At 37.2% G+C, this 15975-nt stretch overlaps 1 protein-coding gene across 1 annotated transcript in view; it reads right to left on the reverse strand.

Annotated features, from left to right (window-relative positions):
- cubn (cubilin (intrinsic factor-cobalamin receptor)) overlaps positions 1–13167 on the reverse strand; it is a 63448-nt gene extending 50281 nt beyond the window's left edge. The window contains exons 1-16 of the mRNA XM_017414114.3: positions 12998–13167; positions 12736–12865; positions 7945–8040; positions 7041–7079; positions 6853–6954; positions 6145–6248; positions 5326–5452; positions 4908–5076; positions 4157–4288; positions 3867–3962; positions 3546–3670; positions 2236–2428; positions 2032–2150; positions 1568–1802; positions 1291–1472; positions 89–251 (exon numbers count right to left, since the gene is read on the reverse strand). Of these exons, the coding sequence (XP_017269603.1) occupies positions 89–251; positions 1291–1472; positions 1568–1802; positions 2032–2150; positions 2236–2428; positions 3546–3670; positions 3867–3962; positions 4157–4288; positions 4908–5076; positions 5326–5452; positions 6145–6248; positions 6853–6954; positions 7041–7079; positions 7945–8040; positions 12736–12865; positions 12998–13095 (2110 nt within the window). The 5' untranslated portion in view covers positions 13096–13167. The remainder of the gene's footprint in view (positions 1–88; positions 252–1290; positions 1473–1567; positions 1803–2031; positions 2151–2235; positions 2429–3545; positions 3671–3866; positions 3963–4156; positions 4289–4907; positions 5077–5325; positions 5453–6144; positions 6249–6852; positions 6955–7040; positions 7080–7944; positions 8041–12735; positions 12866–12997) is intronic.
- Positions 13168–15975: the final 2808 nt, after the last annotated feature.

Genomic DNA, 15975 nt, shown 5'->3' on the forward strand with positions numbered 1-15975 from the left:
ATGCTTATAACTGATGATACATTTGTGTAATATATCCATGAGTAATAAATTGCATACTTGTACTTTTTTGGTGTAATAAGTCACTTACTTGGTGATGTTGTGTATGTAATGTGGAAGCCTCTGTCAGAAACACTTGAATCAGAATGAAAGTGGATCCATGCAGCTGGGCCAGTTGTTCGCAATGGGGGTGGTGAACCAGTAGTGCAGAACTTCCCAAGAACTGTGTCTTCAGGTAATAGACCATCTCGAATCTAAAAGATTTGATGACACAAGACAACTGTGAAAAAGCTACAAAGCTAAGCTAGAAGAACAAAATAAACAGCAAACACAGGGAGGAACTGAGGCACTGTTTCCATAAAAAAACAGAAAGAAGGTAAATAAACCTTCATCCATTTTCTTTACCCTGGACCCTTTCAGTTTGCTTATAATGCCAACCATTCCACAGATGATGTGATCACAAGTTCTGCATGCCGTCTTATCCCCAGCTATACTAGGATTGTGTGGGTTCTCTCCTGGTAGACCAGTTTCCTCCCACAGATCAAAAACAGGCATTTTAGCTTTATTGGTAACTTCAAATATTCACTAGGTGTGAGAGTGTAATTGGTTGTCCATCTCGTTTGTCTCTATGTGGCCTTGAGATTTGTGATTTGCAACCTGTCCAGGGTGTACCCCGCCTCTTACACAATGACCACTGGAGATAGGCACCAGCTTGTATGCGACTGTAAACAGAAAATCAAGTAAAGAAAATGGATGGATGGACTTATCATCCTTTAACATGATCATACCACAGCAACTTACAGTGAAGTTATCTCTGATATGACTGAAATCCTTGATCTGTAACTAGGTTTTGGATTTTCTTTTAGGAAGACAGCAGACAAGTTGTGTTAGTATTATAAAATCACTCTCAATCATATTGAGCACAGGAGTCCCTCAAGGATGTGTGCTCAATCCTTTGCTCTTCAATTTGCTGACATATACATGAGTGTAAACTCAGCACAAACAAGCTCATTAAATCTGCTGATGACACAACAATGTTGGTACTCATCAGTGATGATGAAGTCAATATCAAACTAGATATTCCCCCTTCATTCCATCATATTAGATCAAATGTCATACACAAAATGTAGAATCTATAACACAAGTGGTCATAATTGCCAAGTTACAAACTAACTTGAAAATTTCAGCAAGTTTTATTTTTTTAATAAACCCCAAACACCCAGGTTTGAAATGTAACAGATAAAATAATTCACTTTATTTGGAAAACATTGGGTAAAATGACACAGTTCCTACCTCTAAGAAGTCAAAGCTGCAGTCTGGATGATGTTCTAGACTTAAAGTACCAAATGCAAAGGTAATAAGAAGGCCAGGATCCACTGTCACTGTCCAGTAGCAGTCCCTGTTAGGTGGGTAGTTGCCAGGGTAACCAGGTGAGTTTATGTTGCCATACGAATCAGTTAATTCACCCCCACATACTGAGAAATAGAAAAATATAAATATGAAAATTCACGGCACACTACTATGTAATTTAGTAAAGTCAAAACAAATAGCCCAACCCCCCACTCCCTACCTGGGTCCTGTGACTGCCAAGCTACGGTGAAGCCACCAGCACTGACAGAATGGTCAGAGCGAAACCAAAAATACAAAGAATTGTGTGAGCTGAAAAGTTCTGGGGGATTATTCTGGCCACAGTATTTTCCAATCATATAGGCAGAGGCGCTGTTCCCATCATGGATCTGAAGAAAGTCAAAGTTGCAGCTGGCACTGCTCTCAAGATCAAAAAACGGAAAGGTGATACGAAGAATCTGATAAAGACAGAAAGCGGAAATGAAAAAGTCAGTACATAATGAAATATAATCACAATATTAAGTGCTTTTATACACTTTTTTACTGTTTCAGAATGTTACACATACACAGATAAAGACTGGCAGCATGAATTACACTTATAATCCACTGTGTGTAACTCCACAGACTTGTTTGATAGCACTAGGACAAGATGGACAGCTCCAGGTTTTAAGAGAAACCGTTACTAACCTTATTTGGTTCAGTGGTTATCACCCAGGCACAGCTAACCAGGTGATCGTATTCATCATGACCTGGAGTGTTGGGATAACTGAAGGAACCAGCGGGGCCAGTCAGTTGGCCTCCACACGCTGTAACACAGTGTCAGAGTTACAGTAAGTCTCATCTTCCCTGCACATCATCGCCTAAACCCCTACCCCCTCCTTGTCCTAATACCTTGCTGTGCAGTCTGGCAGAGTGGACCGGTCCAGTGGTCAGTGCAGGTACAGGTGAATCCATTAATGCCGTCAGTGCAGGTTCCTCCATTTTGACAGGGGTTACTTGAACATTCATCAATATTCTGGTCACAGTGAAGTCCTTGCCAGCCAGAGTTGCAGTTGCAGAAGTAGCCGGGGGATGAAGTGGTGCTCTGTGATAGCAACATGCAAACACAAATTATTTATTTTAACATTTGCTGTTAATGGAGCATGTAATAGGAAAGTTTTTTATAAGGTAACACCTGTTGTTGATAAGTCATTACTGTGTTATGTCTGAATTAAATTGCTTCTCTGAGCTCCTCCTTTAAGTCCAGTATTCCAATATCTTTAATATCAGCTCCTGTGTTGATTTTGGGGACCAGAGCTTTGATTCAGAGATTCCCGTTCTGCGCTGGGACCCTGATGTTAATTATTGATTGTCTTTAAGGCTCTCTGTATGTCATGCACCATACATAAATAAACCTGCGTGAGTGATTTCATCTAGCAGTGCCTAGAAACTGTTTGTCTTCCATGACAGGCACTTGATACTCAGTTACACTGAGGTATGTAGTTCTTCTTATTTGATGCCAATTCTTCTGTGTTGAAACAAATCTTTGCTACGTTGTCAAGTTCAATTAAGCCTGTACTTTAGGTTGTTAATTATATTAATGTATAATTACTATTAAGACAAAGTTCCTGGAGTTCTATGATTCTCAATCCAAATCGTTTGAGTATCAATAATATTCAAACAGCACACATCTAAAAAAGGTAAAGAAGGCACAAAATATCATTTTAAAATTTGACGTTCTGCAAAAATAATCTTCATCAGCATTTCTTATGTCCAAACATTGTTGAGCTATAAAGCTCCAAAGAAGGCTGGGTTTTCTCCCACATTTCCATTGTTCTAAATGTGAAAATTTCTCAGATGTCTGCAGAGTTCATGAAAACCATTAAAGGTACTGCAACCAAAAGTCAGAGCCCACTATTCTGAATAGAGCAGTGCATTTTGTGTATAATTATGGATAGATTTTTAGTAGCAGGCTGAAATGGACAAAAACAAAAGAACTAGTTAAGTGTGAATGCTGAGCAGCGAACACATTTCTTGAAATCTGTTTAAAGTAGTTGAACTCTGAGCAGAAATGCTTAAAGAGTCTAAGCTTAAATATTACCAAAAAGTTCACAGTTTAGTTGAAAAATTAAATAAATGAAGCTGAAGCCACAGCAGAAGAGCTTTACAGGCAAAAGGTGAAGAAAAGAAGAGTCAGAGTAGTCAAGAGGTAACACTCTTACCACACACTGCCCATTGATGCAGGGGTTGTTAGTCTGACAGATGTTACTAAGCTGGGTGCAGCCTGTTGGGCCGTAGCCATTTCCAGTATATCCGGCAGGGCAGGTGCATACAGGGAAGGTCGACACTGATTGTTGATTTGAAGAGAACAAGGATAAAATACAAGATCATATTACTTTTTGGACATTCTATCATTAAAATGCAGCTTTATATAAAAAAGGTTATTTTCTATCTATAATGATATATGATATATGATATTTAGTTGGTGAGGAGGACAAAATGTCCCCTACTTAAAAGACTTTTATGATTAATACATATTTTACCTGGGTTAGAGGAGCAAGTAGCTAATGGGTGACAGCCTCCATTGTTGGAAGAGCAGATATTAGATTGTGTGCATGTTCTCCCATCTCCCTCATAACCTGCACAAATACAAGAACTCTATTTGAAATAAGTTACAAATGCATCAAAAGGAGAAGTTTTAGCTGTTAACAATTACTGCAACTCCATCAAATGGGACATTTGTTACTGCTGGGTCCTGATTATTAGATATAGTCTGTGGTAGTCATACCAAACGTCATGATTTTGTACATATTTAACTTGTGTTCAATCATACCAGGAGGGCAGGAACCACAGTGGAAAGAACCCATAGTATTCAGGCACTGAACCATTGGAGTGACAGAGCAGCCGCCATTATTTGTCAAACATTCATCCACATCCTGACAGCTGTAGCCATTGCCTTGCCAACCTGAAATATAGTTGAGGACATTAAAATAAATGTATTAGTTTATGTTTAAATGAGACTGATCGTGAAATCTAAACAGTTTAAGATACACAGGCTGTGTGTATCACTTGGTTCAGCACATGTGTAAATAAGCTGCGCCAGTAACTAAGGTCCTGTGATTTCTGCTATGAGGAAAATAAAACAATAAAGAAAAACAATAAAATTTTGATTTTAACAGCTGCAAATGATGACCTGAAATTTATGAATTCGTCACCATGTGACTCTGTTCCTGTAACTACAGGTATACTGTTGTAGTGTGAGGTGTTAAACTCTTCTTTTTTTATCCTGCTGTGCATGACCGCCTTTTGTTACCACACAGCAGAAAGAAAAATGTTCGTCAAAATGTATGGGTCAGTTGCAGACTTTTGCATCTATTCATGATTTAAACCAAAGATAGAAAAAAAGTGGTCCAGGCAGGAAAATCGTAGCTTAAACACCAATATACGGAGAATTTGTTTCGTTTCCACATGAAGTCATTATTTTTGTTCTAAACCTGATAACTCTACCAGAAGCTCATGCAGGCTTTTTGACTCGATGTGTCAAGAACAAGTTAGTGAACACAGCAAACTCTTTTAAACGGTACCAGCAGGACAGGCTCCGCAGTAAAAGGAACCCTGGGTGTTGTAGCAGGGAACAGGAGGGTTGGCTGAACAGGGCTTGGTGGGCAGGTTACACTCATTGACATCTGCCACGCATGCTGGGTTTCCAGCTGGAGCCTCCCATCCACTCTCACAAATGCACTGATATTTTGGCTGATTAAAAAAAATGATAAACACAAACAGAGTTGAAAAACAAAATCATTCTGCATTTGGTGTTTCACAAGTTTAGATGGTGTGTACAATCAAAATGAAAACACTGATATCAGCAGATAATATAAAGAATAAAGAGTGAACTTTGTTTAGCTTTAAAACATCCCTGAACATCCGATACCGTCAAAAGAATAAATCTTCTTTTAAGTTTTTAATTGTTGAATTAAGCTCCAGTTGCAGGGGATTTATTACCTGTCCAGGTACAACGCGGTCTGCATCAATACATAATCCATGTACACACAGGTCCTGTCCTGCATTCCTACAGTCATCGTAACGCTCAGTGCAGAGAGTCCCAGACCATTCTGGAGAACAAGTACAACTGGACACAAACAGAACCATCATTAACAGATTTTCATTCACAGCTGTAATCTGTCATCAGATCTAATAAAAGTCGTATCTCCAGCTGGAAACCGTTTAAGTCTTGTGCAGGGTCTGTAGAGACATACTGTATTATACTGGGTCTAAGGTGCGATGCAAAACTATTCACTCCATTCTATTTTTAGGGTAGGTGGAAGAAAACACTCAAGGACTTTGGACTGACTGACACTGGAATACTTGGCATAGTTATTTTGTAATTAAATCAAACAACCTGTCTTTAGACCCCATTCATATTCCTTTTTTTAATAGATTATTTTGTATGTGACATCCTTAACTATTCAGTTAACAATACATTCAGCAAAGTTACTCAGCACTCACAATATGTACAGTTTTTTCAGGACTGTAAGGTGCACTTTAAAGCTTTTATTTTCTCGAAAAACGACAGTTGCCTTATAGTCCAGTGCGCCCTATAAAGTGGCAAATACAGGAATTGGAAATACCAAAATTTCTTCCGAGTAAGACAGGAGTAGCGCTAAGTATAAGCAGTTTTACTGGTGCTACATTGTGAGAAATGTGGGCTTACAGAATAGTGTCAACACAAAGGTATACGCAATCAGCACAGGTAAACTGAAAAGCATAACATTTTGAATGCTTGAAAACTCACCCAGCCCAGTGGGAAAGGTTGAGACTTACGTGAAAGATCCAGGATTGTTGACACAAGTTGCCCCATTTTGACAGCTTTGCAAAGTTCCTGAATACACCTGACATTCATTTACATCTGTAGCACAATTGGGGCCCTAACACACACACACAGCAAGAAAAAATAAATAAAATGGGAGAAAGCTGGTAAATGTAAATAAATAAACAAACAAATAAATAAGTTGTAAATATCTTTTAAAAAGCTAAAATGTTTCTATTAGTTAAAGCTTGTTATTAAGGTTTTATTGTTTGTGTGTTATATATTAGCCCTTTTATAATTCTACTTTCATGGCAGTTTTCATCTATGGATGTGTATATACATTATATCTGTACATCTAAAGTACAGTATGTCTGATAGTCTATATATGTCTGTGTCCATAAACAGTTTGTCTGAAAACAATATGTGTGTATGTCTATATACAGTATGTCAGTTAGTATATATATAATTTGTCTGTAAGTTTATATACGGTAAGTCTGTATGTTTACTACGCCTTTGCAATATCCTGTGGACATCGGGGACAATTTCACTGGACTGACAGACTGGGGTGATGGTTCCCCTTTTCAAGAAGAGGGACCAGAAGGTGTGTTTTATTTACAGGGGACTTGCACTTCCCAGTCAATACGATTTGTCCAGACATATGATTGTGTAAGTGCAGCTGGTTTATAACCAGTCAGTATTGTCACAAACAGTGAAGAACTCACAGCCCAGTTGGTGGGGCACAAGCAGTGGTATGCGTTTAATAAGTTCAGACACGTTCCTCCATTCTGACAGGGGTTACTGTTGCAGGAGCCCCTTTGGACTGTCTGCAGGAGAAAATGGGACAAAAACAGTAGGTGTTTTCATGCAATCCACAGATTAGACCACAACCTCAAGCTTTAAAATGTCTCACCTGTTGCAGTTCAGTCACTTGGCCTTCCAGTGTCGACACCTGAAAAGCACCAAAACAGTTGTAGAAATTATTTTTCCAAGAAATTCCCAAAGAACAAAGACTTTATCTATAATTTTTAGTATTGAAGATACCATAAATGTTTTGCAGTTATAATTAATTAGTCATTTGGATTATTTTTTATAACTACACAAGGTGACAATTTATATTTATTATAAATCAAGACACAAAAATAAAACTATTGTTTTATTAAAATGTTTATGTGACTAATTTTTTCATATTTTTAAGTTACAGTCAGGACACTCATACTTCATGGATTATTGGACGCATGGGTCACTGATAACCCAGTTTGTGACTTGTTTGAGTCAAATTTGAAAGCCATAAGATCAACATAATAGGGATGGGTGCCTGTTTATATGAGAAAATATAGGAGAGCAAAAATCAGGGACATAAAAAATTAGCACATATTGATTTAAATATAAAAATCAAATATAAACATTTACAAAAGATTTTACTTTTAGGTGATATTTTCTCAGGTTTTAGCCTAGACTTTTAATCAAACCAAAAATAATCACCTATAATGAGCTAGGAGGTAGATGTCAATATAAGATCAGCATAAAGAAAGTAATTTAGAGAGCTTATAAAAAGTATTCACCCCTTTGGATGTTTTGTGCTTTTATTGCCGTCATAAATCAATCATGGTCATTGGCCTTTTAAACAAAATAAAATGAGGCTAAACACACACAAGTCTCAAGCACAGTTGGGCCAAATTGTTCTATGAAGACTGCCCATAAGAGCCCTTTTGGCAGGTTCTGAGTGAGGCGTAAAGAACTATTTTATCACTTCAACAATAAGTATCATTAAGGACAAATGAGCTGCTCATCCGACAGAAACAAACTGGTTTTACCTTAGTATCAAGCTGGTTGAGCTTGTTGGTGACTTCAGGTGGAACAACTCCTCCATGAGTCTTAATGTCATCAATTTCATCTTTGTTGGTTTTGATCTGAAATATAAAGCCAAGGAAGGTTAAAACACCACTGCATAATTGTGGAAAGCGTTTTTCAAGGTCAAAGTCAAGGTTTCTTTCAAGTCGTTTCCATGTTTCCACGTGAAATCAACATGTCCTCAAAACCAGCAGTGTCCAATAACCATTAATATGAGCTATCTAATAAAATAAGAAATAAGTATACCAATATTAATTATATAATGACTCAACCTACTGTTTACCTAAAAACAGCAGCATTTTTAAAAAAATGCTGTTATGTTGTTGGGGTTCTGTGTTAGTTATGGTTCATCCAAAATGAACACCATGTTTGAGAACAAGGGTGTCCATAAGTGCACCTGACACCAAGGCACCCTGGGTGATCAAATTTGTAACTATGTTGTTAGATCTGCAGCTGTATGTCTTAGACACTTGGGTGAAGAGCTAAGTGGTCAGCTGATTGTCACCTTATGGTGACTTGGATCCGGCAGCAGGGTTAGGATGCCAGGCAGACATGGTCAAGCATATACTGAGGGGTGCTAAGAATAATGACAGTGGCCCCAGTCCAAAAGTTAACTATAAATCATAAACACTGGGGCAGCTGCCAAGGTCGGTATGATGTGGGTGGATGTGGGTAACAAAATAATGTGCACAGCCTAGAATACAGTTTACAAGCCTTGCACACAAAACTAATCCACGATTTTCAAAAACTGGCTATTAAAACATGGCTGCGCAATTTACTGGTCGGAAACACTCACAATTCAGAGAGACTGCAACTGATAATTTTTCTTTCTTTCTCGCAATTTTTCCAAAATTTTGAGTCACCTACTAGTCTGCAACATTTGCAACACATGGAGATACTTTCACAACTTGATGGCAGCAAGACAGTGGATGAAATTCACCCTGAATACCTAAAAGACCATGGATGTCACTGGGCTGTCTTGGTTGGCATGTCAGTGTAATCTTGGGCGAAGGCTATGAACAGCGTCTTCGTTTAGAAAGCTAAATCATTATCAATAAACAGCTTGAATTTGTCAGGACAAAATGATCTGTAAGTGGCAGCAGGCAAGAAAGAAAATGTGAATGGAGCAAATTACAAATGGACTTTTCATTGCAAAGTGAAACAAAAAACTTAAACTTTTATGATTTCTGTCAGGATTTGACGTTTTTGAGTTTTTTCAATGTTCATAATTGTGACCCTTGAAACAATAAGATGATCAGTGAAATTGTGATTCAAAGTTCAAGAGCAACTCATAAAAGATATAAAAACATTTGAAAATATGTAACATGATGTGTCCTACGATATTCAGAGGTGGAAAGAATACTATAATAATGTACTCAAGTAAAAGTACAGTCACTCTGTTAAGATTTTACTCACGTACAAGTAAATATACTAGTCTAAAAACCTGAGCAAAAGTAAAAAACAAGTGGTGAAAATGTACTTTTTTTTAACAGCGGGAGGGTGTCTCTCCCTGTGCAGTGCACAACAAAACAAGAGGGCTTGTTTTTTACCGAGCTGTCTTAAATAACAAGTCTTGCAAATTAACATGTAATAATAAAATAAAACATGTTCACATACATTTTGTTATTTGCCACATTAGTGCAGATCATCCCATCATGCTCTAAAGACAACACATGTTGACTGAACCACAAAGCAGCAGGTAGAAAAACTCTTGAATCACCTGCCTGGTGTTATGCGTGAAATTTTGTTCAGAGTATGTGTTGTGATTACACCAAACTTTAGCTAACTAACTAACCAAGTTGTATCCATTTTTATGTTTTCTAAGCTCCATAGCCTGTGGTGACCATTGTGGATCAAGCTGGCTCCAAAAGTTAATCAGTTGTAGATGTACCTTAAATGATTACTTTCTGAAAGTTTCATTAAAATCTGTTGAGCATTTGGTTCATGAGGTATTTTGCTGAACGACAGACACATGGACACACACAGACATGGGCAAAAACATAATCTCCCTCCTCCTTTCTACGGTGGGTGACAATTAAAACTGTGTGGATGTGAGTGTGGCGTGCTTGCAGTGAACATCCTGAATCCACCAGCTGTAATTCTTGTATCACCTGACGTGTCATATTGTGCTGCGTGCGCTCCTTAACCTGGTAATAATTCACTGACTCATATGAGCTGCAGCAGGCTTCCAGTAAAACCTGATAAATTACACAAGTAATGACAGTAAAATGTCTGTAACTTTTATTAAACAATCAACATATATCTAGAATATTTGCACACATTTTTCTATTCCCTTTTTGTTTTATTTCTTCTTCTCGTCTCACTTTCTTTTCCTTACAGTACATCGTAATTTTTCTCCCTTGATAAATTAAAAAGTTAAAAGCTGATACGACATAACAAGATGGTAACAGAATGATATCTTCTCAAGCTTGTTTAGAGTATTAGATAATTTACTTTGGTATTACTGTAATGGTTAATGTAAAAGTATGTTTTTTAGGATCTTTAAACAGGAAATAAAACTTTACAGATGTAAAATCTCTTCATTGACAGTGCCCTGGCCAGGGCAGAAATGCATGTTTATATACACGCATTAAATACATACATAAATAAATGTAAATACAGTCTGTATGTATGTAAATGTAAAAAGGAAAATACAAGATTCAACACAACGAAAAGTTGGTCTAACTCAGTCTTTGGCTTCAGTTTAAGGACAGATGTTAAGATTGTGTTCCATCTACATGCGGTTGCATTACAACAACATGGTGTACGGAGACATTTTCCATCCATGGTTGGCACACTGGGGCTGTTCAGACTTGCTGCTAATTTTTTTTAGCTGATTTGACAGCAGGTGGTCAGCTCTGACACCACTGTTCACACTTGGTGGTAACTTGTGTCCCCAAACACGTTTTTGAGATTGGTTGTCAATTACCAGCGCTGTATGCAGATACACACACAGTCATGTCACACACAGGGCTGTAAGTAACCCACAAACAGGACACCTGCAGGTCTGCTGATGTTTCTGTAATAATGACTAAACATTCAGACGTCTGAACATCATTATTATTTGTACACTAACACAGTTCAGAGCCATTTGAGTCACATTTTTGTAGTTTACTCTTGATGAGCTTAATTACCTAACAGCTGCAATATAAGAGACATAAAGGCGTGTATACAGTGGTTAGTGACTTCACAGAGCTCAATGTCAAAGCAAAGACTGAAGATTTGAACCTGTAAAAATCCACCACAGGGAAACACACCTGTTTTACACAGCTGTCAATATAACAGCTGTGTTTATTTAGGTGAATATATGCAACCTAGCACCGCTCAGGCTGTTGACTTTTGATTGACACAGTATGTTATGGCTTTCAGTGACCACAGTGGGTCCAAAAACAATCAGAACAAACACACTAAAGACAAAATCTCTGATACAACATCCTCCAATCCGTTTTGTTTAATAAAATCTTAACAAAACAGACCATTTTATTAAAAAAAAAAAAAAAAAAAGGTAAAGAATTTAATGAAACCTTTAGCTAAAAAAAAAATCCAAACAAAAAAAGTCACATGTTCAGAATATTATCAGGGATTATTATCTTTAATCAGCATGCAGTTGAGCAACATTATTTATACTTTTACCCCAAGATATTCAGGTAATAACTCTGCTGCTTGTCTGGGGTCATATCACGATCAAGATGAACTGCATACAGACTACCAAACTTAAGTGGACAAGATGGGTCCAGACCACCTTCAGGGATGATTTAGACAGGTCTACAGCTCAGTGAAGATGGTTTTAATGCGCACTGAGGGAGTTCACAGAAATATTTCGCACTATCTGGATGCAATCACTTTCCACCAACTTTAACATGTTTTTGAGGTTTAAAGGATGACCCTTTAAAAAGAAACCCACAAATTTACCATGTTTTTTACATGTTAAAAATGTGCAAAAGACGTTTTACTAGTGAAAACATGATTTTCCACATATGAAGTTTGTGTGTTTTTTGTTCAGAATTCACATGGAAAATGTGCAAAACAAGTCTCCAATTCCAAAAGAAGAGTGAAAACGTTTTTGCTTGTTTATGTTTTACTTATTGAAACTCTCTAATGTTAGTAAATCTACAAACTATTGGAGTCAACCCGATTCAAGATGGCCTCTACAGCAAACCAATCTCAGCAAACACAAAATGACTATAATTTAGCCAGTTTTACAGATATGGCTCTATAATGTGGTGTGGCAGAAGCTAAGAGTGATCCCCAACTTATACTCTGAGCGCTAATTTATTGTGTGAGATCTGTTTAAAGCGCTGGCTGCCGCAACCAGCTGACCTCAGAACACAAAAATGTTTACAACAAAGCAGATTTTACAGATATTTATCTAATACTTTGCATGATAGTAGCTAAAAGTCATTCACAACATATACTCTGAGTGATAACTGATCATGTGAGATCAATAGAGATTGTGAATCATGCCATTTTCTAGGTCTCCTAATTCCAAATGTCATTTTCCAGCAGTATCTTATCTTAGTTTACCTGTATGAAAGGCAGTGGGTGATGTGCATTCCCTTAACAAATGCTAGGCCTTAAATTTTATGCTCTCTCATGTGATTTCCACATGCAATGACATCTGCACTGACTTATTTATCTTGCTAACAATTAAACTGACTCTCTCTTACTATTAGAGATGTTAATGTCACTGATCTTATAAAGCAGTCATTGTATTAAAACATACTTTTAGTGATGAGAGTTTTTTTCCAGCTTACCTGACTCAGAAGTTGAGTGAGGTCTTCGTCCCCCACTTTAACTCGACCTGATTCTGAAGGCTGGAAGCGGATGTCTTTATTGTTCCCAGTTGTGAAGACAAGGTGACCATTGTCTGACATCATACGAGGCCTTCAGAGTTAAATAATCAACAATCAACAAGTTTCCTCAAGCAGATTTCTGTTCATCTAACTATGTGTACATGATATGAATGCAACAACACTTTCGATTGGCATTAATATCTCATGAACAGTTGAAACTCACTGTGTTAGTTGTTTATTGTCCTTCATCTCTCCCTGCCGCCCGGAAAGGAAGAGAACTACGAAGAAAAGCCACCATAATAACTTCGGGGACCCAGCCATAGAGACCACCTGAAACGCTCCGAACACCAGAGCTTCACGTCCTGCTGCACTCAGATGCTCACTCCTAAGACTTTGACCCAGCAAACCAAACTATAAAGAGCACCTTAATTTACTGAAGCAGGATAACTGGGGTTTACGGTGGTTTACTAGGTTTTAACCATGGTTTATTATTGAGAGAGAATGCCTCTCACATGATTCTTGGAGATGAGTAATCTGCTTAATGGGACTTTCTGAACTGCTGTGCATGTGTAAGCAGTGCGTTATCACTACACATAAATTATAAATTATAATTCAATATTATTCATACAGTAACTGTAGGTTCGGCAAATAAATCAGAGATGTTCATTTATACAAAAATTATAGTTATAATGATGTAATTATGGTGCTAAATCAGTCAAGAGTTATCAAACATACTTTATATAAATAAAACAAATATTTTCTCATATCCAGTCTGCCAAACTGAGGAGATCAGAAATGTTTTATTTATTTATTTATTTATTTATTTATTTATTTATTTATTTATTTATTTATTTATTCATTCATTCATTCATTCATTCATTCATTCATTCATCCAGACCAGGTCTTATAATCACACAGTGCAAGCAGATCATCAGAACGTGTACATCATTATTTTGCATACTTCAGAACATTTCTTCTGGGTTATTTAAACAGTAAAAGTTTTTGTCTACTCCAAGTTGTGGGCAGAAATGTTGTTTTTTTTTTTGACTCCACTAGAAAATTGACCTCAGGTTATGACTTATTTTTTCTAGACTGTGATGGTCTAATAGAATTATAGAAATGTTTCTATTAGCATCAACATTAGTGTTTCAGAAATGATAATATGCACCATTTCAAAGCTGTAATATGTGACCCATCCTGGCAAAATTAGTCAGAATGAGTACAGGCTGCAGTGCCAAAAACATGACTGATTTTTGCCATAATTGACATTTGCATAAAAAGAATCCATGATTCATCTAGCACTCCAAGTAACAAAAATAGCATATAATCCTCCTAATCTACCCTTAAATTATAGTATTCTAACAGGTATGTCTTCAGAAATAATCCTTTGTCTTATAAACCTTATCATTTCCTTTGAAATTGACCATTTTTGTGCCGTAGGACTGGGAAATCCCATTGTATTCCCCATTTTAAATATAGGGCTGGATTTCCTGATGTCAACATTCTAGATCAATAAAAATTGTTTTCAAATTGGCACTCTCATAAGCAAAACTAGCTTGTTGCCAGTTGATGAATCACACAATTTCAACAAACTGGAGAATTTGAAAATAATAATTCAACATTGAAAACTTCCTTATTGTGATTCGCTTTCACAGCACAGGTCACAAATATGATGTGAAGCTGCTGGTGTTGCTCAGAGCACTTCTCTAAAGTTGATGAAGAGGAAACATCCTATTATTTGTTGTACGGCCACAACGAAAGCTGCACTGAGTTTCAGAGTAAGGCTCCTTGATATTTGGCTAAAGTTGGCTCCTCTACACATTTTAAAGTACGAACTATCATTCTGTTAGGAACAGGAAACGTGTTTGTCTCAAATCTTCAACGTTGTGCATTAGCAGCTTCTGCCTTGATGCTGCTAGGTTGTTGAACTCTGGTTGGGCTGTTTTGCTGCTTATTTCAATGCTGCTATTCTACTATTTATTATATCATATTATTACTGTTTGTTGTTGGGCTTAGAACTGGGACCTAAGTTCAAAGTTTCATTTCACCCCATGCACCCATGTGATGTGAATGAAAACATTTTCCTTGATCCTTGATCCCTAGCAGGAACTAAACAATAAAGTAAGACTAAATGCAAAGCAGTCGGGTGAAAAACATCTTGGCTGGCCAACAAATGGTGGCACGGTACTAAAAGTGGCCTAACGATGATGATGTTGGGTCGGTGCAAGCAATGCTAACACTGGACATTTGATATTTGGTGCTGTTTAGTTTGTCAAAGTGCTGGCCAGAGAGCTGAATCCAGTACTTGGTAATCAGACATGGTGCTCACACTTTGGTTTTGTTTCAAACAGCGGTGAAAGTCAAAGTGTGCGGTCTTCCGAAACACACCTCTGATGCAAGGTTGTTTTTTTTTAAGTATTTCCATGCCTAATATTGAATTACCAATATAAATGTATTATTTTGAACCTGAATTTCAGCAACTGGTGAAGCACTCACAGTTTGAGAGCCACCTCTGAACTGAACACCTGGAATAAACACCAATGAACCTCTGTTACAACAGAAAAGTGGGCATCATGTGCAAAAAGAAAACAACTGTACAGCAGGTTTAAGTGTGCAATAATGGAACATCTGTGCCACTTTCTTTAACAGCTTGCTTTATGATCGGACTGATTGGAAAATTGACTCATGTATGTATATGGGCACACGCATACTTATTTTCATTTCCTCTATATATGACAGTGTGTGTGTGTGTGTGTGTAAATGTGTGTGTTCTGGCCATCTTCATATTATTACTTAGGTATTGTAAAGTGTAAGTTGTGTATATTAGATAGTTCGTTTGTTCACTCCAGGGCAGAAAAGCAAATAATTTGTTGTACTTTGCACAATGACAATATAGCCTTTCATTCATTCATTCATACTCATATTTATTGAGCTGAATCTTTACACTGTAAATACAGCTCTCCAGGAAGAATACCAGCCCTTGATATTATTATTATTAACCTGAAGTTTTTCTTGAATAAAGCTTGAATAAAGCTGGTGGGATGGCTGAACTTTTCTAATGAAAAGTTTAGTATAATATTCTGCAGTTCCTCCTACGATAGTAAAAACATTAAAATCCCCTTAAATAAACAGTCATTTATTCATGCATTTGGCCAAGGCGCCTGTAGTTCACAAACATATTTATCAGCCAGCACACAATTA

The sequence above is a fragment of the Kryptolebias marmoratus genome, linkage group LG21, assembly GCF_001649575.2.
Source record: "Kryptolebias marmoratus isolate JLee-2015 linkage group LG21, ASM164957v2, whole genome shotgun sequence".
Taxonomy (NCBI): Eukaryota; Metazoa; Chordata; class Actinopteri; order Cyprinodontiformes; family Rivulidae; genus Kryptolebias; species Kryptolebias marmoratus.